This window comes from Corvus moneduloides, chromosome 6 (assembly GCF_009650955.1).
Source record: "Corvus moneduloides isolate bCorMon1 chromosome 6, bCorMon1.pri, whole genome shotgun sequence".
Taxonomy (NCBI): Eukaryota; Metazoa; Chordata; class Aves; order Passeriformes; family Corvidae; genus Corvus; species Corvus moneduloides.
In genome coordinates, this window is record NC_045481.1 from 44,939,543 (window position 1) to 44,965,039 (window position 25,497).

The window sequence follows — 25,497 nt, forward strand, 5'->3', positions numbered from 1 at the left end:
AGGAGGTAGATTCCCCAAACCACACTACCCCTTTACCCTGATAGGTGCTCTAACCTATTGCCTGCTGGCATGCAGATGAGGTCCATGCAAAAGTACTGCTAAATGCACCCTGATGCTGAAAACCAAGTTACCATCTCTTTCCTCAATACTTGCTGAAGTTTTGCCCTCAAAATTTGTGTTGACTCAGAAAAATCTCTCCAGTCTATTTTGTTCGAACAACCCCTTGGCTGTGCTGCTGCTTGTGCTCTCTGCAGCCACTTTCACAGCACTCTCAGCTGATGATGAAGTCATCTACAAAGTAGCCTCTTCCAGGGTAAAGGCTCCCTCCAAACTCTAAACAGCCCAAGATTTTTGGATAAATAATCAAGCTGAAACTCAGCAGTTTCAAATTCTGAGGTTTGCTTATTATCACTCTCACTCAAGATTACATGCAAGGTTGATTTAAGAAGGGCCAACTAATTCAAAGTGAGAGACAAGCTATCAATATGGTTAAAAAGACCCCAACACACCTCAATCCAGCACTTTGCTATTGGTATATATGTGTCATCCAAATAGGATGCATTAATCACTGAAGAATACTTGCCTAAAAATCAAGTGCTTTCTACTCATTCTCTCAGGTGCAGATCTTGGGAGGCAAGTTGCAACTGCATGTGCAATTAAACCTTCCAAAATACTAACAACTCTGTGCTGGTCCTAAACGCAAAAGAAAAACCAAAACAGAGGCTGATGCTCTAAGCATGAAAGATAATAAGCAGTAAGTGGGTCTGCATACCTGGGAGACTGGCAGCATAATGGTCTTAAATTATAGAAGCAGTACTCTGGAAGATGATCAGTAACTTCTGTGACGTGTCCATGCTTTCAGCGAGGTTTTCAAAGCCCCCATACCTGTAATACTTAAGTGGAGCTAATTTACTTCAGCCCCAAAAGCCCATTTGCTTGCTTCTGAACTGGCAGGGACAGGAATGAAATGAGAAACACAAGAAGATCTGCCCTTCCAGGGCCCCATTTATTAACTGAATATAAAAATAAGATCATTTAAGTGCAGAGGCACAGTAATCCACTCCATGGTGAAGATACCTTGGGTTAGCAGTAAACAGAGTTTACAATACCTTGTAAACAGATCTCTTCATAAGCAAGAAGCATACTGAAATATGACACACTGGATTAAAACTCCCCTGTTGCAACAGTACTCCACACTTCTCATCTGGCTATTTGGGAGCACTTCACAAAAGGTGACAGCATCCTTTGCTCTGTTTTCAGAGGAGCACATGTGAAACAAATGAAACACAGCCTGCACTGTAAACAGCTGAAAAGTGCTACAGCATTTTCAGAGGATGGCAACTTACACCTTGTTAGATTTGTTTTGCAATGAAATATAATGGCCAAAGCTACTGTGCATTATGAAAATGTTAAAAATGATTCTTTTTTTTTATGGTTTTACAGCAACCTGTTGCACAGTTGAATAAAAAATTATTATTTTTTTCTTAATACAGTACATGGCATTTCTCCTCAATTGCACTAGAAGTAAATTTGGAAGCACTTTCAGTTTGTGTCATAGGCAGACAGAAAGGAAAAACAAGTCAGGCAGACTTTCAATCTCCCTTCCTCTCTTGCCTACTGTTTATCCCCACCTCTTCACATCTCTGAGTCCACATACATTCCATTGATCAGGTAATCCACTTGTGTGTAATCTTTCTTCTTGTAGCTTTCATAGGCCTGCATGAGGAAAAGAACTATAACAGTTATGAAAAAGAACGTACCAACTAAAAGCACTGCAAGAAGTGAACTTTTATCCACTAAGTACTGAGTCAGGGGCTCAGCAGCAATGAGAAGATACTCATTGTCTGTGTCCTGAGTTTCTGTGAGGCCCAAAGCTGTTGTTTTGGCTGCATCTGTTGGAGCCATGGTTGTTGAAAAGACATCAGATGTTGATTTCATCCCATATTCAGTCGTAGTTGCTACTGTAGAGGCTGTAGTTAAAACCACGGCACTTCTAGTAGAGCCCAGAGGAGAAGTTGATTCACTCAAGGATGCTGTGGCTGTATTTGTTTCTGGCTTCAGGTCTGGCAATGTGCTGGCACGCACTGGGTTTGCAGAGTGAGAACTCTCCATGGGGATGGGTGTCGTGGCACGCGCGGAAGCAGTGGAAGATGTTACCGCATCCTGCGGGATGGGGGTGGTCAGTGTTGTGGTCAGTGCCTTCAGGTCAGCTCCAGCAGAGGTGGGGCTGTCAGCGTGAGGAGCACTGGTGCTGGTGGTACCCGGGCTAGGCTGCTGTGCTTGGCTCCCTCCTTCAGAAGTAACACTGAGGGGACCAGAAGTGGGGGACAATACTGAGACAGAGCTATTATGTCCTGAATTTTGGCTGGTGGTCACCATCTGGGTGACATGGCTGGAAGTGGGAGCAGAGATGTTACCATGAAAGGGAGAAGAGGTAGAGGCTGACTTGGCTTTAATAAAGGTATCAGAACCTCCAGAGGTGTTCGAGGCTCTGGCAGTTGTTTCATAAGTTGTCATAGCAACAGAGAAAGATGCATTTGTAATGTTTGTTGTTATGGCAGGGGCAGTGGTGGTAGCATGGCTTGCAGTTGGTTTTGCGGTACTTGTTGGGACATTTTCCTCCTCAACCTGAGCCAAATGCCTCAAAAGAATCCTGTGAGTCTGAGCAGTTGAGGAAAACGTGTTTTCCACACTGTGTCGGTCAATCTGTGCATTCAGCACCCTCTCTGTTTTCTGTGGATGGCTCTGGTGCTGAAACAGGGCTGTTTCCCATTTGCTGCTGACAATTTCTTCCAAAAGACAAAACAAATGAGTTTTATAAGAATAAAAATCTCTCAAGCTCAAATCTAACTTCAACCCCCTAACATGCAAACCAGAACACATATTCTGCAGTACACACAGTACAAGTGGAATAAATCAGTCCTGAATTCAGCAAGAACATGAAAACACAAGACCCCCCTGCCTTTATTGCACATAATCCCTTTGAGGTTTTTTTGGTTTGTTTTTTTCTGCCACAGACCTCTAGTATTTGCCCAACTAGGGAGTTAATTTCACAAAAGGGGAGTAATGAAGTAGAGAGCTACAATGCAGAAGCACATTATCAACAGGAGCAGTCTTACAAATGTCAGTTCCTGAGAAGACTCATGCTTTCAAAGTTACACATCATCAACAAAGCCTTTGTGCTTAGATTCATAATTTTCACTTGTCAAAGCTGAGCAGAAATTTCTACTTACACCTTCATACCTCAGGATAATTTCCTTCACAACTAGTGAGCTAGATCTATAGTGACATAAATCCCACCTGCTTATCTCAAGTCTGGTTGTTACATTACAGAGAAACCTTTGCCAATCAAAAAGAACCATGCACAAATTCTTTTTTTAAACTTGGGCACAGTGAACTCCTGAAACAAACTTGAGAAGATTGATTTCCCAATTATAAATAGGCTCCATTTTGTTATTGTGTCACTTTATTAAAACTGAGTACCCTGGCACTGGAAAGTCACCATGAGCAATTGCTGCTCTGATTAAAGAAGCAGTCTGTTGACTCTGGAACAAAATCCTGGCAATCTCAGAGAAAAACAATGCCAGGACATTTTCCTTTCTCTGAAAAAAAACGAATACATCTGTTATGCCTTTATTTTTGCTAGGACAGCGTGTGGCGTGCAAATGGTTTGAATGAATGATGTCTTCAACATGGAGACAAACTGTTACTCAGTAAGTGTTACAAAAGTGTTATTCAAAGACATCATGCACTCATGCAAGTGCCAGAGTCCCTAGGACAAAGTGAAAGTTATTCCAGTGAACTGTACCTACAGAATCACCCTGCAGGCATTTCACAACCCATCCTCCTCAGCCGAAAGCCGATCAAGGGTTAAACACAGGCATTTAAAGCAAAAGAGCCAGGATCCTGGATTTCCCAGAAGCCTGAAACATGGCTTTACCTGCAAGAAGATCTTTGATGTCTTGTTCTCCAGCATTCTGGCACACGCTCAGCTGGTGACACTGCAGGAGGAGGCAGTGATTCTGGTAGGGCACAGACCAATTACAGTGATGGCTCCCTGAAAACAGCAGAGAAAATGGATTGCTGCACACAGGATACCAAACCTGCTGCTTCGTGCCTCTAATTATAGAATTGAAAAAAAAAAAAACCCCCGCAACCAAAAAGAAACCCAAACCACGCAATATCTAGAAGGTCTGGCCTTAAAGAATCCTGACTCAGCCTTAGTGAAAATAACCAAAGAAAGCCAATGAAACCAATATAGCCAATGCAGCCTACCCACCTGCTTGTCTTCTGGTACCAGCATCTCCTGACAACAGCAATTCACTCAAACAGGGACAAATAAAGTGCACTACAGTAAGGACCCATGTAAATTCATCTAGGTGTCTTAACGAGGAAAAAAAGAAGCAAGCCAAAACTGAGAAGACATCACTCATGGGAGACAGGTCCCATCTCAGTGCTAGGAATTGCACAGAAATTTACTCGCCATTCATTGAGCAATGATACCATTAGCCATGAGAGCCATCACGGAAATTGTCTTTTAGTAAGTCAAATCCCAACACAAGCTAAATAAAGTCATCACAGGAAGAACTCTCTTTCCTTTAAGCTCCTTCAAGCATCCCTTGGAACTCACTCACTTCTTTCTGGACATGTCCACATACACAAAATCAAGCTTCCGGGGAAGGAATGAACCTCCTCCAACCAATGCTGAGGAAACATTTTAAACAGTGTATCAAGTTTTGGGGACCCTTGCATACGTGGGTGGTATTGAAATCCTGGAGTGAATCCAAGGGAGACTACTACATGTCTGAAGGGCTGAAACAGATCATTCACAGGAAATCCCGACTCAACATCAAGGGAAAAAACTAGTTTCCACCACAAGGGCACTCAGACACTGGACTGGGGGCCAGAGAGGTGATGCTCTCTCTGTCAGGTCTTGAATAGACAGATCAAAGTTGGGTTTGGACCAGAGTACTTCAAAAGACCCCTTCCGGTGGCAGCTGCATTACTTCTCTAAGTAACTGATGTCGTGTCAGCAAAGGTGCAAACTACATCTACAGAAAAGTACCTTACCAGCTAGAAATAGTATTTTTCTGCTTCTCCAAGTAATGTAGCTATGAAGACATCTCCCTATGCAACCTTGGCCTGCAATTTCACACTATAATACCTTAAAAAATAACAACCACCGCTTCTTTATTGACAGTTACATATGTGTTACAATTCTGACATCTAAGCCTCAGGCCTTATGTCTGCAATGACTGAAAGCACAAAAAGATATACTGTTGGGAAAGATGGGAATGGAGAATGAAATCAGTAAAGCTGATCTTAAAACCTAAAGCTAATAATAAAAAAAGACTTTTCAGGTCCTTCCTCCCAGATGATCTCTCTGCACATGGCTATATATTTATGTCAAGAGTTTCTATCTTTTCCACCTCCCTTAACATCAGGTAGTGCAACAGACTGGCCATCAAGTAACAAACAGAGATGAAATTGCTTCAGTAGGTTTAGTACAGAATTTAAAACCTGGAAAAGTTTACGCTTTTGGGTTTAGTTTTGCGTGGTTTTCTGAAGATGGAATGGGTCATCTAATTCTAGAGGTTCAACCCCCTTTGCTCAAGAAAGCTAACACTCAACTGGACTTGTTTTGTACAAACATGTCAGGAGAGAACAAAGTGAAGGGCATAAAAAAAGTGGTTAAAGTCAGCAACAGGGGCAGCCATGCAGCCTAATCATGTTCTAGCCCTGATCGCAGACTAACTAAATTCTTTATGTTTCTCTTGTGGAAAAGGCAGCTGATGACACCTTTTCTACCCTTACTGAGATGCAAGAAGGCTAAGATGACATGTGCACAGTGTTTAGAGATTCTCAGGTGGGACAGACAAGCATGACATGCTACAGACCCTAAGCGTCAGCACAGTCAGTGTGAACATGTCAGCTTCTGGAGTTTACCACCTTGAAGTTTTCGCTGCTCTGGTGCCTGCAAGACAGGCTCACTCTTATTTTACCTCCTAAATAAAAAAATTTATAAAGGTACTTTTTTCCCCACTATGAAGAAATATGTCATGTTTAAACTAAAGGTTTGAAACCACTGGCCATTAAAACCAGCATCTTTATTATGTTCCTAACCATCTGAATGTCAGATATTCATCCACCTGAGTCAAGGTCTCATCTTCACCACAGCATCATCAACTTCTTGTAGGTGCTACAAGCTTTCTCATCTGGCTAGACAGGATTGGAACCTCCATAAGGACAACTCAAAGACTCTTCTAGAAGTTTTATGCTTTATAAAGACATCTCAGAGGTAGTGAGGAGGCTTTCATCTCAACAGATTTAACCCTGTGCTTGGTTGCAGGACAAAGTGGTTTATTCTAAGGCAGAAAACACACACATTCCAGGGAGCAAAGATTACTCATTCTAATGCAGCTGTCTACAGCAGCACTGCTCACTTGCAAACATCTGGCAGCAGGGAATAATCATTCTTCAATTCAAGTGACCTAACACTGTTTGCACGCTATCAGTGCACACCAACAGCACATGCTGTCTCTTATGTAAGCTAGAAGAGCCCTGAGAAACAGTTGTCCTGCATTCAATTTAACCAAAGCTATCAGAAGTTACTTAGCACCACAGCACTGCACAGAGAAGCCATAACTGTAAATGCCTGTAAACAACTGGAATTAAAAAAGAAAGTCATCAAAGGAGCAGCAGAGACCTTCAGGGGACAGAAAAGGTAGCTGGAATTCCATCCAAGGGACAAGAACCTCACCTGAAGCACCTGGGCTCTGACAAGCCTGCCTGCATTGCTCTTCACTTGTAAGCCTGTTTATTTGCACTACATGGACTCCTCCCCCTTTCAGGACAGAAAACTGGTGTTCACATATACAGATGGAAATCAGCAGGAAGAACACAATGGCAGTCCACATCTTCAGGGTTGGCCTCACAGGGAAGCTTCTCTTCCCAGAAGAAATTCTTTCTTATATCAACTTCAGATCCACTGCAATATACCTATTAAAAAAAAAAAAAAAGAAAAGAAAAAGAACAATTTATATCCCAATGAGCAGGAATGGGGAAAAAAAAAACTGTACAAAGCAGGCAAGCATCATTACACATCACAAGCAAGAGCTCAGAGGCAGGAGGAGTAAAGACCATTCCCAACTTCCCAGAGAGGCCCTTTCTTTGGAAAAGGTACGTCATTCTCCTTCCCTCAGGTCCCAATGGAGAACATCTTAAGTCAAAAGCCATGTGTACAAAGTCAATCTCAAAGCCCAGAAGCACGTGGCAGCACAGGTATGATGCCTTTGGACTCCTTCTGGGACCCCTAATATTGTTCCCAGGCTCAGCAGAAGGGTTTTCACCAGTTTGAGCACACTGATAATAAGGGGAACTATAGTCCTGGCCCTGCCTTTACACCGAGTCAGTCAAAACCAAGTAACCAAGGTTGATTTCTGCTTTGATTTTCCTGCTCATTACAAAAAGCTAAAAGAAACTTTGATTAAAAACAAGCAAAAACCACTATTTCAGGGCTTCCAAGACATTACACAGACACAGCTGTTAGTGAAGAAGATTCATACCCACAGTAAGCCTTCATTTTCCCACATAAAATGATAGATAATGTCTTTCCTTCCTTACTAATGCACACATGTGACTCTGACCCAATGGAGCAGCTTTCATCACTGAAGACACTGAAACAGCTCTCACTGACATCAGAGCAGATTAGTAGCTTCTATCTGGATTTACCCTCTTGGTTCTGAGGCTTTTAGAGCTTTGTATGAGCTTCCAAACAGTTCAGTCTGAACCAGACCTACTGTAAGCCTCTTCCCTAAGTAATTTTGAAGGGCAGCCCTCTTCCTCATCACTGAAGCAAGCCTTAGTCACCATCCTGAAGTTATGAAGAGAAATGTGACAGCCGTCAAAGAGTGTTGAGATTCAGCTTTGTGTGACATCTCCAAGATGGATGTGATAACTGCAAAGGCAGTTCACAACACAGAATGAGCAGCATGTGTGAATGGTATAAATACCACAGTGAAGAACATCTAGCAGTCCTCAGTAATGTGCATAAGACCCTGATTTAGCCATGCATGCAAGAAGTCTCAGCCTGAGCTCTTGACTCCAGTTTCAACCATGCTTGTGGAATTTAAGAATCTAAGAGCTGTTTCTCCTGCAAGAAAGCCCCAAATAATGTTTGTTAGCTTTGACTCAGATTGCAGCATTTTGATGCTTTGTACCATTAAATTTTTGTTTCCAATTTTTCCTTCTGCTATATCCTAAAGCCCCAAACAGGGCAATGGAGTTTTAGCTTCAAAAACATCCTATCTGAAAAAGGGTGATATATAAACAGCTACCCCAAGCTTCTCAGAGGACACACAATACAAAGGTCCACACTGTACTGTCAAAGAGCCAAAGATGGCAACAAAACTTGATACTAAAATGCAGTGCCTCAAATTCAGTCTTCCTAGTCAACCTTCAAGTTCCCTGAGGAACTCAGGGTCTCCTTCCTACCTATTTATTCTAGTAAAAAGAGTTATTTTACCTGTTAAAAATGGATGGAGCATCTTTTGCTCTCCCAGAGAGATAGGAAGCCTGAAATGACTGTAGGGCCCTTGCACTGCTGACCTCAGCTCATGCACCCCCTGCAGCTTTCTCCCTGGAGCAAGCGTGCCTAGCATCACGCTCATTTTGTGTGAGCAAGTTTCTCAGTGCAGCCAGAAGTTCAAGCCTGTGTCATCTCACCTGGCGGCTGGAAATATTTCTAAATCTGGCCTGACAACAGAAGTCTTGGCAGGGAAGGGCAGCTCAGCAGCCCCATCTAGTCCTATGTACCAGTGACTACGCCCAGTGTCCAGCCAGCACCAGCTCTGCCAGGGCCTCTCTCCCATTTCACACTATGCATGCACAGCACAGACTGACTTTGCTCTTTCCTTATCACTTTGTCTTCTTCCAAGCAAACTTGAAAGAATCAGGACAGGAGAGGAGACGACCTGTGCTGTACCAGCACAGCCTTTGCAAGAGGCTACAACAGCACTGGCTGCTCAGGAAAGCAGCCCCACATTCCCCTCAGGGAATTGGCAATATTAATTTGTGTTGTTCAGCCAAGGCAACTACCAATGCTTTTCCCACTGTCCCAAATTTCAAGGCACTTCTACAAATTTGTCTCAGCCTTTATCACACTCTTAACATCACTCTTCACATATGTTGTAGATAAAGCACTGAAAGCTGCAGTTGGTAAGACTGAGAGCAAGGCGGAAAGCAAGGGAAAACATTAAATACTCTGCCCACAAGAGACTTTCCTAGAGCAGACAGCAAGGACTTCCTTTAAACCCCACATCCTTCAACTTAAAGCAAGCAAATTGGGTTCCCTCAAAGACACTACAGGTACCTCACCTCAGAGCACTGTTTGGCAACCTGCACTCCCACCACATGGTGCCAAAGTGCATTTTTTGTGAAGTTCACAGGTCAGAGGCAGAGATTCAGAAAGCATTACTTAACCCACAAAAGGAAAGGGGAAAAAACCATCATTAATGTATTTCACATTTTAAAGAGTGCAGCTTATGTCTGCTGTCCCTTTTCAAGGTCCAGGGTTTTTAAGAAGCATTATTTTACAGCCTAAGAAGTGACCCTGAGAATGAATTACCCACGCAATAGTGTATGCATATACTGTTTTAAATAAACTAGTAAGGAATAACAGCAACGAATACAAACACTAAACATTCATTATAGAAGCTTTTTTCCTACCTTTAGTATCAATTTTGCAATTACAATAACCACTCTCTAAGAATCCTCCATTGCATTTTGAAATTGAGGATATAACAGCATTATAGCTAAAAAGAAATACTTTCATTATTATTATAGTTAAAATCTCAGTGTTTTAGGACAAATAAAATATTAATATTAACCTCAACCAGCGCAACAACTACATAAATTTGCAAGATCAAATGATCACACCAGTACCTAGAAGCTGTTGCATTAACATGCATCCCCTTTGCAAAGAGATGTTTTGTATCCCCAACCACATCAACTCACTAGAAGTCCTTCCCATCACTGCTGACTCTGGTTCCACTTGACTGCAACAACTGCAGAGGAAAATAAAACCCCAGAAAACAACTCTCACCTCTTCCAAAGTGCCTGGCAGCCTTTCTGAATTAGGCCAGCACTGGTTTAGGGCGACATGCCAAGCTCATGCACAAGAGATTTGTCCCCCCCTTACCCTCTCACTAAACATGGTCTCCTCAGGCCCCAACTGATCATACATCCCCTAAGGCACTCAATACAAAATTACAATGTCAAAACACTTTTCAAGGTTCTTTGGCCAATTATGAAAATCCCTTTGCAGACTGCAGAGTGAGTGTGTGAAGCAGGCAAACACAATGCACAGACTACGAGTCTATCAGACAAGCAAACCGCTCCTTTCCAAGACCAGTGAGAGGATCACCAGTTGCAGTCATATCTTAATGCAGTACAGATGGGGCTTGGGACGCTGTATCAAATATCAGAAACTCCAGATAGAGGTGTGGTTTTTGGCCTCTCCTACCTTAGCCAATCCCATTTACCCAGAACAGGAGTTACAATTACTTGGAGATCACTTTTCCCAACTTAACAACTGCCGTTTGTAACCACAAGCAATAAGCTGCATTTCTGACTTCCTGCCACACTTCTAGCCCGTCCCACACGGCTCCATTTGTACTCAGAGACCCCTCTGACCACCCACCCCCCTCACCTACATCCCAGAACAGCACTAACTAAACCTTCTTCTCCAAACCATGTTGATTCCTGTCTGGACAACACAATGGAAGAGATGAATTCTACTGTTCCCATCAGAAGCAATCTTGAGAAATTGGGGCAAAATTCACTCTTCAAGCACTACTGTCTCCACCTATAGAGCATCCCCAAGGAAATTCAAAGCCAAATCAAACCACAAAAGACAGCAACAAATAAAATCTGGGAAAAGACTACACTCTGAAAAATACAAAGTTCGCTTTTGTTATCTGTGGCTGTAACTCAGCAGGGAACAAGCATGCTGGCAAACCAGAATAACTTTGAGTCAACAACTGAATGACTGATGACTTTGCAATGTACACACATATCCAGAGGGCAATGCCTGCTGGGTTTCAGAAGAGTTCCTTGCTTCTTGATGATCTCACAGTGCTTAAGCCAAGGAATTTATACAAATAAAAAAAATTCATTATTTCAAAGAACAATGATTGGGATGATGTTGCAAGAGCAGAGGGAGACCCTTGGAATATAAACCCCTTGCCTCTATGTCCCACCGCATCAGCCTCAGTTGTTCCTGCTTAAGCAGTTGCAAGGTGCATGCAGTGACTGCACCAGGGTGAAAAGAAAGATACAGAACTAGACCAAAAAAGAGGAAATGTGGGTGTTAAGACATCACAGGTACAAAGAGTGCAAAGCAAATAATTTAGGACAGCACATGCTCCTTTGAGCTGTCATTGAAGAGCCAGTAGACACTGCCTCAAAATTCATACTCACAAGTGTGCGTGGACTAGGTATGAAATAAGGTCAGAGTTGCAAAGAAATGTTTTATCTTCAGTATAATAACAAATCAGGGAAAACAAGGGTGGAATACCTTTTGCAGACAACAATGCTACTCTCCCATCAAACTGAGAAGGCATAAGGCCTGTTTCCCACTTGCATTTGCTGATAAACATTTGATGTGTTGTCAGCTCTCTAAACAAGTGCAACATTTCTCTCTTTAGAAAAAGAGAATTAAACCAGATTTTGCTAAGGCAAGACAAGCACATCTCATTTTGTAAATCGAGGCAAGAATACAGGAGACAGGGAATCTGCTCTGCAATTCTCAGATGCATTTTACTTCCCAAGCTTCTCTCCAAGACTGAAGACGCACATGTAGATCGGTTTGGAGACAGAAGGGGCAACACCAAGGCACATGAGGCTGGCCCAATGTTAGCTGAGTATGACCAGATGAAGTTATATGATTCTCTGAACAGCAGCTTTAGAGCCATTAATTCCTTTGGCTTCCCAAGAAAGTTCTGACAAACTGCAAAGCTGCTTCTACAACATGTGAGATGCTATCAACAACGAAGAATGAACAGATTGTAAAGCAGAAAAGCACTACAGATTACAGAGGAGGAAATATATTATTAGGTCCCTGGTCTGGACACAGCTCCTTGATTCCCAAGATGTCCACACAGTATGAAGCATTCCCACTGCCTCAGAAAACCAGGATACAATAATCAAAGGTCCATTTGTTGCCCCAGTACTGGGTCTCTGTGCACCTACCATTTCCACCACTAAGAAGCTGTTCCTTGTAGTAAAATGACTGAGGTGAAACCTGCACAGTTCCATACTTTCAGAAGGAGTTTTGAAGGAAAATGTGCCTAGAAATCAAGAGTCTCATCTCATGGATACATCAGCCAGGCTGGAATATTGACCAACCAGCTGAATCTGATAAACACCTTGGGCTGACATGAGGGCAGCAGAGCACTAGAGGCTGATCTGCTGCAACAGTAGGATGCAAGTTACACATGCTCTGAAATGCAATTCAGAGAAAAAATACTGCCAGCTCAGATCCAGAAGTACATCACTTATATTCCTTCTCCTGCCACACAGTTCTTCAGAGTGTAACACAGATGGCCACATGGCAGAGAAGAGCTGGCACATTGCTCCACATTAGCAGCACACTCCTCACTGCAGCAGGCAGAACAGGGTATTGGATGGTCACAGGTTTGGTCTGCTGCTGCCTTTCCTGATGTTTCTGACAGTACATGGCCACAAAAAAAGATTTTAAAAATTCCCACTTCTCACCCCACCCCACCAGCAATGAGGCTGGGGGTGCACACGAAGCCAGGCCAGTTGACCCCAAGGGATATTCCTTCCCATATGGCATTGTGCTCAGCATATAAAGCTGGGGGAAGAAGGAAGGAAGGGCAGGATGTTTGGAGTGATGGCCTCTGTCTGCCCAAGTCACCGTTACATGTGACACAGCCCTGCTTTCTTGGGAATGGCTGAACACCTGCCTGCCCATGAGACGTGCTGAAGGAATTCCTCGGTTTGCTCTCCTTAAACATGTGACTTTTGTTTTTCCTCCTAAACTCTATCTCAACCCAAAAGTTTTCTCACTTTATCTCTCCCATTCCACCAGGTGGGATTGAGTGAGCAGCTCTGCGGGGCTGAGTTGCCAGCTCAAGTTAAACCACAACAGGCACATTTAGCTGCAGTGGGGTTTATTGGTGGGTTTGGTTTTTTTGGGTTTTTTTTTTTTTTTTTGGTTAGTTTTGTTTCAAATATTACCAGCTTTACCCACCTCCATCTCTCTGTTCCTTGGTTTCTCTCTCAGGGCACAAGGCAGACATCTTATACAGTTGAGAACAGTCCACACTGTCACTGTTGAGGCTTCACGGCCATCACACTTTGCCTCTGAAGAAACAAATGTTAATGCCTAAAACTCCCAAACCAGCACCACCCATCCATCATCCTTTCTCACCCATATTAGTACCATGTGCTGCAGTTCTGATGCTGAGAAGTACTACTCAGCAAAACATTTTTCCTGTGAAAAATGATCATACAGCTATTTGATTTATGAAAATGTGCTTTGTTTTGAAATATCTGAAACAATCTAATTTCAATATACAGAAAAGCGAGCTGCCAAGGGCTAACTGCATAAAGCTGTGACTGAACAATAAATCTGTCAACAAAAATACCTCTAAGCAGTAAAAATGTGTACTATGGCTGAGATGCAACCTTCCCTAGTCTGGTCTGCACCCGAAGCAGATAGAACTTTTCAGACATGTTGTTGTCTCGTGGGAACTGGAGATCATATGCAGGGCATTTCACACCATGTGTTTCAAATTAACCAGATTTCAACAAGACCCTCAAAGGAACCATCCCAGTGGGCTCCCACAAGAACTCTGCAGCCCTTGAACTAACACAAAGCAAAGTTCATCAAGAAGGGTAAAAGGCCAACTCCTGATTTTGGTTTCTCTAAGTGCCTGTAGAAGCAGGTACTCTGCAGTACAGGTGCTTCATGCTTGCTGAGGGATGCCATTAGAAGCCAGAACCAGCACGTTCCACATGCACAGGAATAAACTGTGCCTGAGGTGCTTTTGAATTCAAAACTGACAAGTGTGGAGCTAACAGAGACTTAACAAGCAGCGACTTCAGCCTGAAGGTACAAATAACCAAGTGTTACTTCTGGAGCCAAGTGCCAGTGTGTTCAAGTCTGGTCACCCACCCACCTCCTGCCCTAAAGAATTTTACCACAGTCAGCAAATTCCTGGCAATTCAGATCAAGTTAAGTTTCACTGAAATGCTACCTTCCACTCCAGATATTTCTGAGAAATCGTTATGCTCCTCTATAGGTTCATGTAGCTGAAATACTGATTTTAGGCCCATGGAAACACAGGACATATCTCTATCCGGAACACAAGGTTCTGCAACTTTGCTCAGGAATTAAGCCTGTGTGTGGTTTTCAGCAGGGTTACACACCACAGAAATGGCACCTTATGTTACAAAAGCATCAGGCAATACTGTGGGAGCTCAGAAACTCAGAAAAAGTTCAGAGAGCCTGGAAACAGCCAAAACACAATCCCAGTGCAATGACTGAAAGGGAATGTCTGCTCAGCCCTAAAACAACTGGAAAAGAGGAAAACATTTTTGGTTATTTCTCCTTTCTTCAAGGAAGCAAGATCTTTGTGCATATTCTGAAATAGGAAGAATAAACACAAATTTTTAAAAAAATTCCAAAGATATGTTCCTCCACCTCCAGTTATCCTCACAAACAACATGAAAGCTCCTAGGTTATAAGAGGTTTCCTCTATTTAAGCAAATGACTCAGATTAAAAAACAAAGGTAGTTTCATATGGAAGATCTCCCAGGTGAGATGCAGCAAAAAGACACTCCAGCTTATCTCAATGCAATATGACACTGGGGAGGTTTCCACCATATATATGTTAGCACGAAGAAGAGATTCTTCCTAAAGTCTCCAAGCCAGGAATACATTTATAGCAATACCAAATAAAGTTTGTTGGCACATGCCTCCCTGCTTTGTGATTTTGACAGCTTGAAAGGTGTGGAAATCACAGGGCAGGGTGGGTGGGAAATCTTAGCCAAATCTATTTTTATCCAAAGAAAGAAAGAATCAAATGCAGTAGCAGCTCTCCTCATCCTTGCTGGTCTTCCCTGTGGCAGGTTCCTCACAGCCAGCAAGTCTTCAGGTCATGCACCAACCTGAATTTAAACCCATCCATTATCAGAACCTCAAGGAAAAACATCCTTCCCTCTCCTTACTCCCATGGATGTCCAGGGCTGCCAAGGCAGCATCTGCAGAAGTGCTTCAGCCCAGCTCTTGGGTCTCATCTCCTACACACCAACAGGGCAGCAGCTGCGCTCTCCTACCTCATTCTAGGTTCCCTCTTTTCCATTTCAGAGGAACTCATTACAGTTTTGAGTCTTGATACTCAAAAAATGATTATTAAATCAAAGTAAAATAAGCTTGGTTTGAGCTCCTCAAAGCTCTCCCAGTAGCAAAGAGCCCCTCATTCATGGAAGAGGGACTGCACAGGCAGCAGCAGGTTCTTCTGAACCTTTCTGAGCTTGATACAGAAGGTCTGTCTATCTGTCTGTCTGCTGCTGATGTGGCTAACAAGAACTCCAAAGCTATTTCAGAGGATCACCTGAATGTCATGGGCATCTACAGAAAGTCAGCAGAGCACCTGTAATCTCTCACCAAGAGAGATTACAACTACCACAAACATCAGTTTAACTTGTACCAAAGACACGAATGTGAAAAGCGTTCTGTATTTGACTGGACAGATGGGGTCACAAACACAGATCTTTTCGGAAGCCGTCTCAGATGCCTCCATGTTTATCTCACTCTTTAATTTTTGCTCAGCAGTACAGCAACAAACATAGAAAAAACTCCAAAGCTGAAACCTCTCTCTCAAATTGTGACACCTGAACTTGTAACGAACCCAAGAGGTTATTCTTACTCCTCCAGAAGCTGTGACCTAAAAGAAGCACGAAGACTGAACCTATTAGAAACTTCTGGCTACTGATTTTATGCCGAAGATGCTCCGATCCTGTAATGAGGGGAACAGTGAACTAGAAAAGCCAAACTACCAACAAGATCAATCCACCCTCATTCAAAGAGGAGCTCACCATACACTAATTATCCAGGTCTCTGCCTGGGAAAGGTTGTCCAAGCTCAAACAACAAAAATAGGGGAAAGGACAAGCATGTGAAAAACCACACCACAAACAGTAACTCTTACTGCTTGCTTTTGACTAGTGTTCCGAAGACTTCAGCTCCAGTGTACTCCAGTACAAACCTGTCCAGTATCATCAGATAGCAGAACACTGCAACAGGTCAGGAAACAACAGGTGGAACAGACTGTGACTGAATGAAATCAGATACAAAACAAGAGACGTGCCAAGAACTAAATAATTCACACTTGAATTAAAATGCACTTCTGCCTATCAAACAACAGCTTTTGTTTCAAATTGTTTGCTGCTAGTGACTCTGCAAGACTGGAATGAGAAATGGCTAGAAATGTAGAAGAGTGAGAACCCAGGCAGCCAGCACTGAGGTACAACACTTCTTCAGCCTCATCCCTTAAACAAAGTTTAGGATCCTCAGAACTAGACACCAGACTAACAAATCCAACCTGAAGGCTGGAGAGTCCCATCAACTGGTTGTAGGGACCTTAAACCCTGCCCTCTCAGCTGCTCTTGCTCCTGTTCAACTGTACCGAAGCAGAGGGCTTAAATCCCACCAGTAAACTGCCTCAGAACACAAGGTAAAGCGGCACCAGTGCTGCTTTCCTCAAAAGCTGCAGTTGGCAGTAAACCAAGAACTGCCCCATAAGCAGCAGAGTTGTCCTCACAGAATGACAGGAATCTCAGAGTGACACACCACATGTTTGGCATCACAACTGTCAACTACTGAGAAGTGTGTTTGCTTCTTAAAATCATCCAGAAATCTGAAAGTTTCCAAAAGAGATCAGAGAAAACTCCAGTTTAAGTTTAAGTGATAGCAATGGGTCAGAGGACCAAAAGTCTTCTCTTCAGGTTCCCTCTCTATTTTGGGCAGTTTAGAACCGGGATCTTCTCAGGATGTGATGGAGAAGGGCACTTTCACTTCAGTTGCCTGGAATTGTATCATGAGGTAAATCTGGCCAAGCAGACAGTGGAGCAGAAAAATTGTACTGCAGTGAGGATCATGTGCTGAGTTTTTGGGGTTAGTTTTGGGTTTATTTGTTTGCCTTTTTTTCCTGACAGCCATCTGAAGAGGATCTTGCTTAGCAAACCCTCTAGCACCTATAGGCGAAGACAGAAAACTCTCTACCTATGTGGATGCACATTAACACCTACGAAATCAAACAATCTCTAACCATTTAAACTGCATGCCCACCATTTCAGTCTTTGCTTTTTAAAGCACTTCCCTCCAGCAGTAACATTACTGGAGACGAGAGAAAAATACTGAAATAAATTTGTCCATGTATTTTATTACAAATTCTCTTCTTACTCCCCATATCTTTTATGAAGATGAACCTCTGTATGAAATACTGCATCACAGCCCTATGTTCACTGGATGGCATTCACTGCATCTTGCTCAGAAGCAACTTTAAATGTGAATGCCTGAGTCAGCTGTGTATCATAATTTTGGAGCAAGTATTTTAACTCCAGAAGGGACCTCTGCAGGTGTTATCTTACTGATTTACTGCAAACAAATTTGTCCCAAGACATGCAATAACTTAAGAGCTCATTCAGTAGAGGGGTTTGTTTTCAGTCAGCTCCCAGGGGACAGGTTGCCTACTCCATAGTTTGCATTACATCTGTTTCCACTTTCAGAGGGGTCAAAGACCAAGTGCAGAACATACCACCCAGAAAGAACTGCTTACTGATATTGCCAAAATCTGCAGAAAAAATAAAAAGGCAACCAAAACCCCCCAACTCACCAGAATTTTCTGTTTATATTTTATTTTTAGGCTCTTTCAGGTATTCCTTAAGAGGATGGATCATCAGCACTGGAAACCCACTTCTGCTACAGCTGTTAATTCACTAATATATTTCACTGCATTAACATATATCCAGCTTCTATACCTTACAAGATTTTCAAACTCTAGAAATTCTTGCTCCCTTTGCAAAGGGCAGAAAAGCAACAAACAGGAATCTATGAATACATGGGATTCAGTCAAAAGGTATTTGCTAAATAGCAAACAAACACAACTCCTGCTTTTACTTACCAAGTCAGCTGGTAACAAAGGCATTTGCATCAGAGCTCAGTCCAGGCCACATGCTTCTCAAACTCAAGCAAGTGTCCCTGAAGAATGCTATCAGCTGTTTCCACATCAGCATATCTGTCTGAGGCAGTAATTCTTCAAACACACAAAGCCCGTATTTAACTTTACAGGTGAGAATAAATCTAACAGAACCTGTGGAACCCAGGACCTGCATAAAACTGAGTCATGTAGCCACTGCCAGGCTCATGACATTGCGTTCCCTTGCTGGCTTCAGCACCCAAAATGTGCCCATTGGAGTCAGGTATACCCCAGACATTGTCAGTGACGCATTTCAGCCACAGCACATACCTACTCCAGCCACCTCAGAGATGGCCATTACAGCCAGAACACATGGGTCCTGCCTCTTCCACAATGCAAATATAAACTGCTGGCAATCACTTTAAAAAACATCATCATAGATGAAGATATAATTTATGTCTTAGCAATGCATGCCTGCAATCCAGAAAGCCCGGGCTGCATCAAAAGCAGCATGGACAGCAGGTCAAGGGAGTGAATTCTGCCTCTCTGCTCTGGTGAGACCCCATCTGGAGAGGTGCGTCCAGCACCTTTCCTATGACAACAGGCTGAGACAGTCAGGGTTGTTCAGCCTGGAGAAGACTCAGGGGAGACCTCACTGTGGTCTTTCAGTACTTAAAGGGGGCATATAAAATAGCGGGAGAGTGACAGGGAAGACAGTGACAGGACAAGGAGAGATTTAGATTAGATGCTAGGAATAAGTTCTTCACTGTGAGGGCGGTGAGGCACTGGCACAGGTTGCTCAGAGAAGGTGTAGATACCCCTTCCCTGAAATTGTTCAAGGTCAGGTTGGAAGGAGCCCTGAGCAACCTGATCATCTCTGCCCATGGCAGGGGGGTTTGGAACCAGATGATATTTAAGGTACCTTCCAAGCCTAACCCTTTTATGATGGGAATAAATGCTCTTGGCTTGCACATGGAGAATTTCAAGATATCACTGGGCATCTCTCACCTGTCAGAATTCCCCATCCTAAACCCCCTTAATAAGCCAATCTCTGTTTATCTTATGGAAAAAAAACCCAGAAAGCTTTTTTTCCCATCATGTTCTCCTTTTTTAATTAGAGGAGTTTAAATCTAGATGCTACTGCCAGCAACACAACACACTGATGATGTAAAGTTTCCTCAAAAGGATTGATGGTATAGAGGAGTTTTGCTGACACAAACACCAGCCCAACCTTTGCAGCATGGGTTAGTCCACAGCACAACAGGGCATCAGTTCAAAAGGGCAGAGCAGAGGCAAGGTAGACCAACTCTCCCTTATCTCACAGGATGGGAAAAGGGGTGTGAAAAGACTGAGTCATTTGTGTATAGCTATAGGAGGAACTGGTCAGAGCTGGAACTGAAAATGAAAATCAAGTCTCTTGAAATCCAGCTCAGTACACAGCTACAAGACAGACAGCTTCTCCTATGAAAGCATATACGTAGTCAGTGTGTCATTAGGAGCATCTCAGGAACATCCAGAAATACCTGCTGTGGGATTTCTCTTTTTAGATGGGAAGAAGGAAGAGGAGTGTTCCCATAACATAAATCACATACAAATCAAATTCCTGTATCAATACTGATATTCAGGGCATGATGTACATCAAGAAATGTGGAGTAGTAAAGAGGTAGCACAAATGCATGAAGCAGCCTCCTCTCCAGTTAATGGTTTGCTTAATCTTAGACAAACCCCAAATACTTCCCTTCAACCAGTTTGCATTCAGATCACTTCTACCTTTATTTCCTGTTCTTCAGTTTCTTCCTGGTTCATGAACAGGGATTAATTTTGCCCACACCCATCTGCACATGTTCAGTTCCTGCTGACTTCTACAGAGTTTCTCTCTACTAATTGACTTATTTTACAGCAGTTGCAAATCTATCCAGAGAGACCAAAAGCAAAAACAATGATTTTGAGTGTAGAAACTTACCATGCAAACACTTGCAACTGTTTTCTTGCTGTCAGGAATTATTGCGCCTTTAGGGAAAGCAAAAGCCAACAAAAGCCCGGATACAGTAGGACTACAGCTGAAAGCATAGGGAAAAAAATGTGTAAAATGTTATTGTATGCAACCAGAGAGACATTTCTGTGAGACTGGCAAAGCATTTTCACAAAGAGGTGGAAGAGTGAAAAGGTTTATCCTGCTTTTTATACAGAGAAGTCAAAAAAAAAAAAAAAGAGAAGAAGACTCAGCAAAAGAACATGCTTAATCCTATTAAAATTAATGAGATTTCATCCTGGTCTCCACACACTAGTTGTGGTAGGAGTTTAACTTAAGTGGATTTAAAACCAGATTTAGTTAAAGTGCTGCAAAGTCTCCCCAAGCCAAACAAATATAAATCCAACACAAACATACATGTAAAATTCAAGACAAATTTTATCAGCCACTCTGCTTCACCCCTTTTTTTTTTTTTTTTTTTTTTAATAAATCTGAAACTGGGACACATGAGAAATACATGCTGACGTGTTTTGCTGGACTATTGCATAAGTAGCTCTCTGGGCTTGGCACCAAGTCAGAGTCAGGTGGAGCCAGGGAAGGCAATCCCAATGCCCTCCTGGGCAGTCATTGTTAGCAGAAGCAGTGAAGGGGACTTGCTGAATTTTTCAATAAGTTAATAAAAAGGCTCTTGTACACAGACCACCTCTCCTTCCCTCTCTGTGTACTTAGGGAATAACAGAGGTAGCTATGGGGGCTTGTACACCCCACAACCATATTTGCAGAACACAACTTAATTGTCCTTTAGGGGACACAGCCCAACTGAGACTCCCATAGCAAAGGTGCCAGGAGCTGTGGTGATGTACAGAGACAATCCAGGCGCACCCCTGCAACCCGCACTGCCAGCACAGGCTGAACTTCCTGCTCGGATGGGGGACCAGCTGGTCCCTCAAGCAGGTGCAAGATGCACAAACAGACTGTGGGTCCTGCCACCCTGGGGGACAGTCCAGCTGGCTGCAAATAAACAAGTACCCATATCCCTGGCTCTGTGCCCACTATTCCTTTCTTCACAGCACATTGTCCTGCAAGAAAACAACCAACCAAACAAGCACCCAGTGTGCTTTCCAAATGGTTGACAAGTTATCATGTGAAACAGGAGGAAAGGACATCATGGAGAACCCAGACCCACACACTCATTCCAGAGACCTCACACTCTGCAAAGGATGTTTAAAGACCAGCCTTCCTACCACGGCAATGCCGCCACTGGGGACAGGGTTTCAGTCCCATCCTGATGGCACTGCACAACACCACCTTGGTGCCAGTGCAGCAGGACACCCACCTGTCAGCACCAGATCTGAGCCTTGAGGAGGCCATGCCCAGAACAACAAAGAGAAATAAAGCCAGCAAAGGAAATGGAAGACTGTCAGACGTTTTGGCACCTATGGTGATGGACACTCAAAACTGCCATGAGGAAACCTCATTCCAGTGAAATCACAGTAACAGCAAAGCAGAGCCCTCAGCTAAACCCTACAGAACTACAGCAATGAGCAATCCAGACAGCAAAACAGCAAGCAGCCAAGTGCTACTTTACACACCAGCAAGACAATCATGTGGTTCCACTGAGCATTAGAGCCCACTTCTACAGATCTTGCTACTTACTTGCATCAGATAAGTTGTTCACAGGAACATGCAGAAATGTCCATGCAGACATTCCTTCAAGAAGGGGGTCTCCATACCATGGCAGAGATAAGCTGTCCTTTCCCAAATTAATTGCTGCACCATAAGCACCCTGGGCACCTTACCTGCAAGTTGACTCTCTTGGATTGCAAGCAGTCAAAAGCTGGAGGAGCTGTGAACCCAAAATGCACAACCTCCCTGCACTTATTTTCAGCACTGTCACTGTCCCTGCAGTGCCAGAAGCATCCTTAGACCCCAGCTGCCAACTCACAACTCCTCCCAGTCTAAGCTACAGGAAGGGAAACAGAAATGATTGGAGGACTGAACACATCACATGCTTGCTACCATCAAGCAAGAAAAAGTTCAATGGCAGTTTATTTCACAGGACTTCTTGGCTTTGCTATCAACAAAGTCAACAGCCCTCGGGGAGCCCTTTCCACACCCAGACAGGCTGGGTATCACTGATATGTGGGGTATGACAAAGGATTACACCTGCAGAACAGGCTGGAAGCTGGGAAGGGAACCAACCTTGCTGAGCCAGAGCACACAGCGTCAGATGGCATCCAGCAACAGCACACAAGGCAGGGATATTGCCCTCCCAGTCCTTTTAAGGGCCAGAGGAAAAAAGAAGTCACAAAGACCGTCTTGTCTGGCTGCTGTTTCAGCACAACCCACGGAGTTTCATCCAACAATTACTGTGTTGGACAGGGGTGGGAAGGGTATCTCATGTACCTCACAAATGAACTTTGAACCAGCTGAGTACATAGGTAGAGAACACCTCCTTCAGAAAAGCATCCCATCCCAATTGAAACATCTAAAAGGACAAATAGCCAGCTGGTGTGGATTGTCATTGCCCTGCAAGGGAGTTCTACCAAGGCACAGCAGCTAAGGAACTACCTGCAAGTCCTGATGAAGTGATTGCCTTTTCCTCCAGATTTCCCGTGCACAAACATCTCCATTCCTTCATGCCCCTGCAACATTTTCCCTTGAAAATTTAGCCAGTAACATACAAGCGAAAAGTCTGCTAGTACATTTCCTGTAATCCAGGATATGCATCCAGACATTTTAAATACACCACCAGGTCTTCAGCATTGAAGTTTTTCATCACCAAAGCTTGACATTTTGCTTGCAAATTACTCCCATAGCCTTCGAAAAGCCTGTGCCAGGACAGTTCCCTTAGAAGGCAGAGGCTTCAGGTTGTATGGGTGTGCCAATAAGAATTTCAAAAACAGATAAACAGATGCAAAGTCTGTTTTCTAGCAGGTGGGTTTACAAATCCAGCAGGGAATTTGCAATTAAAACAAAAAATAAAGATGTCCTCACCGACATGTTAAGAGGCATGCAGCCTGGAATTTCTCCCAAAAAAGTGCTAAAACAATACGTGTGTATGCCTGAATTATGTATACATAAAAGCCAGAACCAAGCAGCAGACATGCACAGCACACACACAAATCCACTACAGACATGAAAGCTAATAAAAATGGATGGATTCCTTCTAAACTATCCATTGCCACATAATGGACTGCATTAACATACATAATAGTGGTTATGGTAGATAGATTCGATTAATATAAAAATACATGCACTTTTGAGACAGAAACACTGCATCAACCTGCATCCTATAGAATAGTTTTCAAAGTTACTGTTCAGTCACAAACCCTCTGAGGACTAAAGGGCACCAAATGTTCACTATCAGCAAGTTTAAATTGTTCATCAAAACTGCATTGCAATCCATCTTAAGGTGGGGAGGATTTATTGTCCTTCCAGTAAGCAGTCAGATAACTCACTTTATCAGGAAACAGCAGCGGTGTTGCATGACCAAGTCTGGCAGGGATTCAGTCAACAAACATGTAGGACATCAAGGCACATTACTCAACACGATCCTGCGACAGGAGTTTTCTTTGCCAATCCTAGAAAACAAAGTTTGGGGACAGAGGGGAAAGTTAAAGGATTTGCTGAATCCACCAGAAGAAGATTCACTGCAATAGGATATCCCCACAGAATGCCATATTTGAGAGCTGTCAAAGAACAGTGTTTATTCTTCCTGCCATTTCCTGAACTCCAGCTGACACCTTGCTAACATTGCCCAGGGTACAGTTAAACCTTCTGAAAACCTTTACTTAAGGTAGGATAAATTGAAAAAGATTTCAGTGCGATACCACAGGACGCCACTGCCAACCGTAACCTTAATTGCACACACTCAACATTATTTATTCGGACACACGATATATTTACATATCGGTGATGCCGTGCCTAAGGGTGGCGACTCCTATAGACACCGGATCTTTGAGGTGGTCCATAGGGCCTAAAAATGTTACACTCCGGCTGTGAGTTACTTGCTGAGTCAATCACCTCTTCCCCGCAATGAAACCCAGTTCTCCTCGCTCCCGCCTCCCCACTACCAAAACCATCTACAAGCGTTCACAGACTGCAGGGGAACAGAACCACCGCTCCCTCCGCTGCTACGGGGAGAGGGCTGCAACTTACTGCAGAATTTATTCGCAACTCGTGCCACATATGTGCTCAACTTCTGGGGCAGTTCACGGGAACGGCTGCCGAGCCGCCGCTCTCCCCTCGCGGGCCGCGGCTCCTCGTCCGCCGAACCTGCGCGGGCTCCGCGCCCCCGGAGACCCCGGCACGGCCACCGCGTCCCTCCCGCCCGCGCTCCCTCAGGCCCAGGACGAGTCACCGCCCGCCCGCAACTCACGACGTGGCAGAGCCCGGCGGAGGACGCGGCCCCGGGGCGGGAGAGGCGCTCGGCCGGCGCTGGCGCGGCCCCCGCGGGCAGGGAAAGGCAGGGAAGAGCCCAGCGAAGGGAAGGGAAGAAAGCCAGAGCCCCGCGGCCCCGCCACATGCCGCGGCCAGGCCCCGCCCCGCCCGCGCCCCCTCCACGCCCCATTGGCCCGCCCGCCCGCGGCCCGGCCCCTCCCGCACCGGCCCCGCCCCCGCCCCGCCCCTCGGCGGTCGCCCCGGAAAGGCCCCGGGAAGGCCCCGGGAAGGCGCCGGGGGCAGGGGGCGGGCGCTGCCCGCGGAAGTGACGGGGACCGCGGCTCCCGGGGCGCGGGAGTGGTGTGTGCTAGTTACCCGCCGCTTAACATTGGTGGGGTGTCTTTGGAGTTCTGTCTAGGGCACAGCAGCGAGAAGCTGTGCTTACGCGAGGCTGTTTTCCTTCTCCTCCTGGGTTTTCCGCGCCGTGAACTCCGCGTCTCCGCCTGCGGGTTGTGGCACAGCAGCAGGAGCGGCTTTGCAAAGCTCCCGTTGATGCCGGCCCGTTTTGCGCGTGTTTCCAGCGCCGGGCTGGACGCGGCTCTGAGCAGCCTGGTCTGTGGGAGGTGTCCCTGCCCATGGCAGGGGCCTGGAACTGCGTGAGCTTTAAAGCCCCTTCCAACCCAAACCATTCTATGGTACATAATCACTTTCCAGCAGGAAACAAAATAGAAAAATGTATTGGCTAACAGCGTCTTGCTATCCTGGACTGTGGGAAACACACATTCCACCATAATCCAGACATAACTCTTCTCATATAACCCCTCCATTGTGTAAGTCTCTGCTTTACTGGACATGCCAGTCCACTAGCCACCGTATTGTTTAAACAGAGAATGCTGCTGAAGTAAATTCTAAATCA

The 25,497-nt window shown here is 44.3% G+C and overlaps 1 protein-coding gene across 4 annotated transcripts; it reads right to left on the reverse strand.

Annotated features, from left to right (window-relative positions):
• Positions 1-980: 980 nt before the first annotated feature.
• Positions 981-25,051, reverse strand: C6H11orf24 (chromosome 6 C11orf24 homolog). 4 transcript variants are annotated; one of them, XM_032113568.1, is made up of 6 exons: positions 24,957-25,051; positions 23,660-23,782; positions 20,190-20,286; positions 6,761-6,999; positions 3,941-4,057; positions 981-2,789 (listed from the first exon to the last, which is right to left on the reverse strand). In XM_032113568.1, the coding sequence occupies exons 4-6, from the start codon at positions 6,915-6,917 to the stop codon at positions 1,636-1,638; spliced, it is 1,428 nt and encodes a 475-aa protein (XP_031969459.1). In that variant the 5' UTR covers positions 6,918-6,999; positions 20,190-20,286; positions 23,660-23,782; positions 24,957-25,051; the 3' UTR covers positions 981-1,635. The 4 variants fall into 4 exon arrangements, with proteins under 4 accessions (XP_031969459.1, XP_031969458.1, XP_031969457.1 ...); XM_032113567.1 differs by lacking the exon at positions 24,957-25,051 and adding an exon at positions 24,580-24,730; XM_032113566.1 differs by lacking the exon at positions 24,957-25,051 and adding an exon at positions 24,360-24,544.
• Between the last annotated feature and the right edge of the window lie 446 nt (positions 25,052-25,497).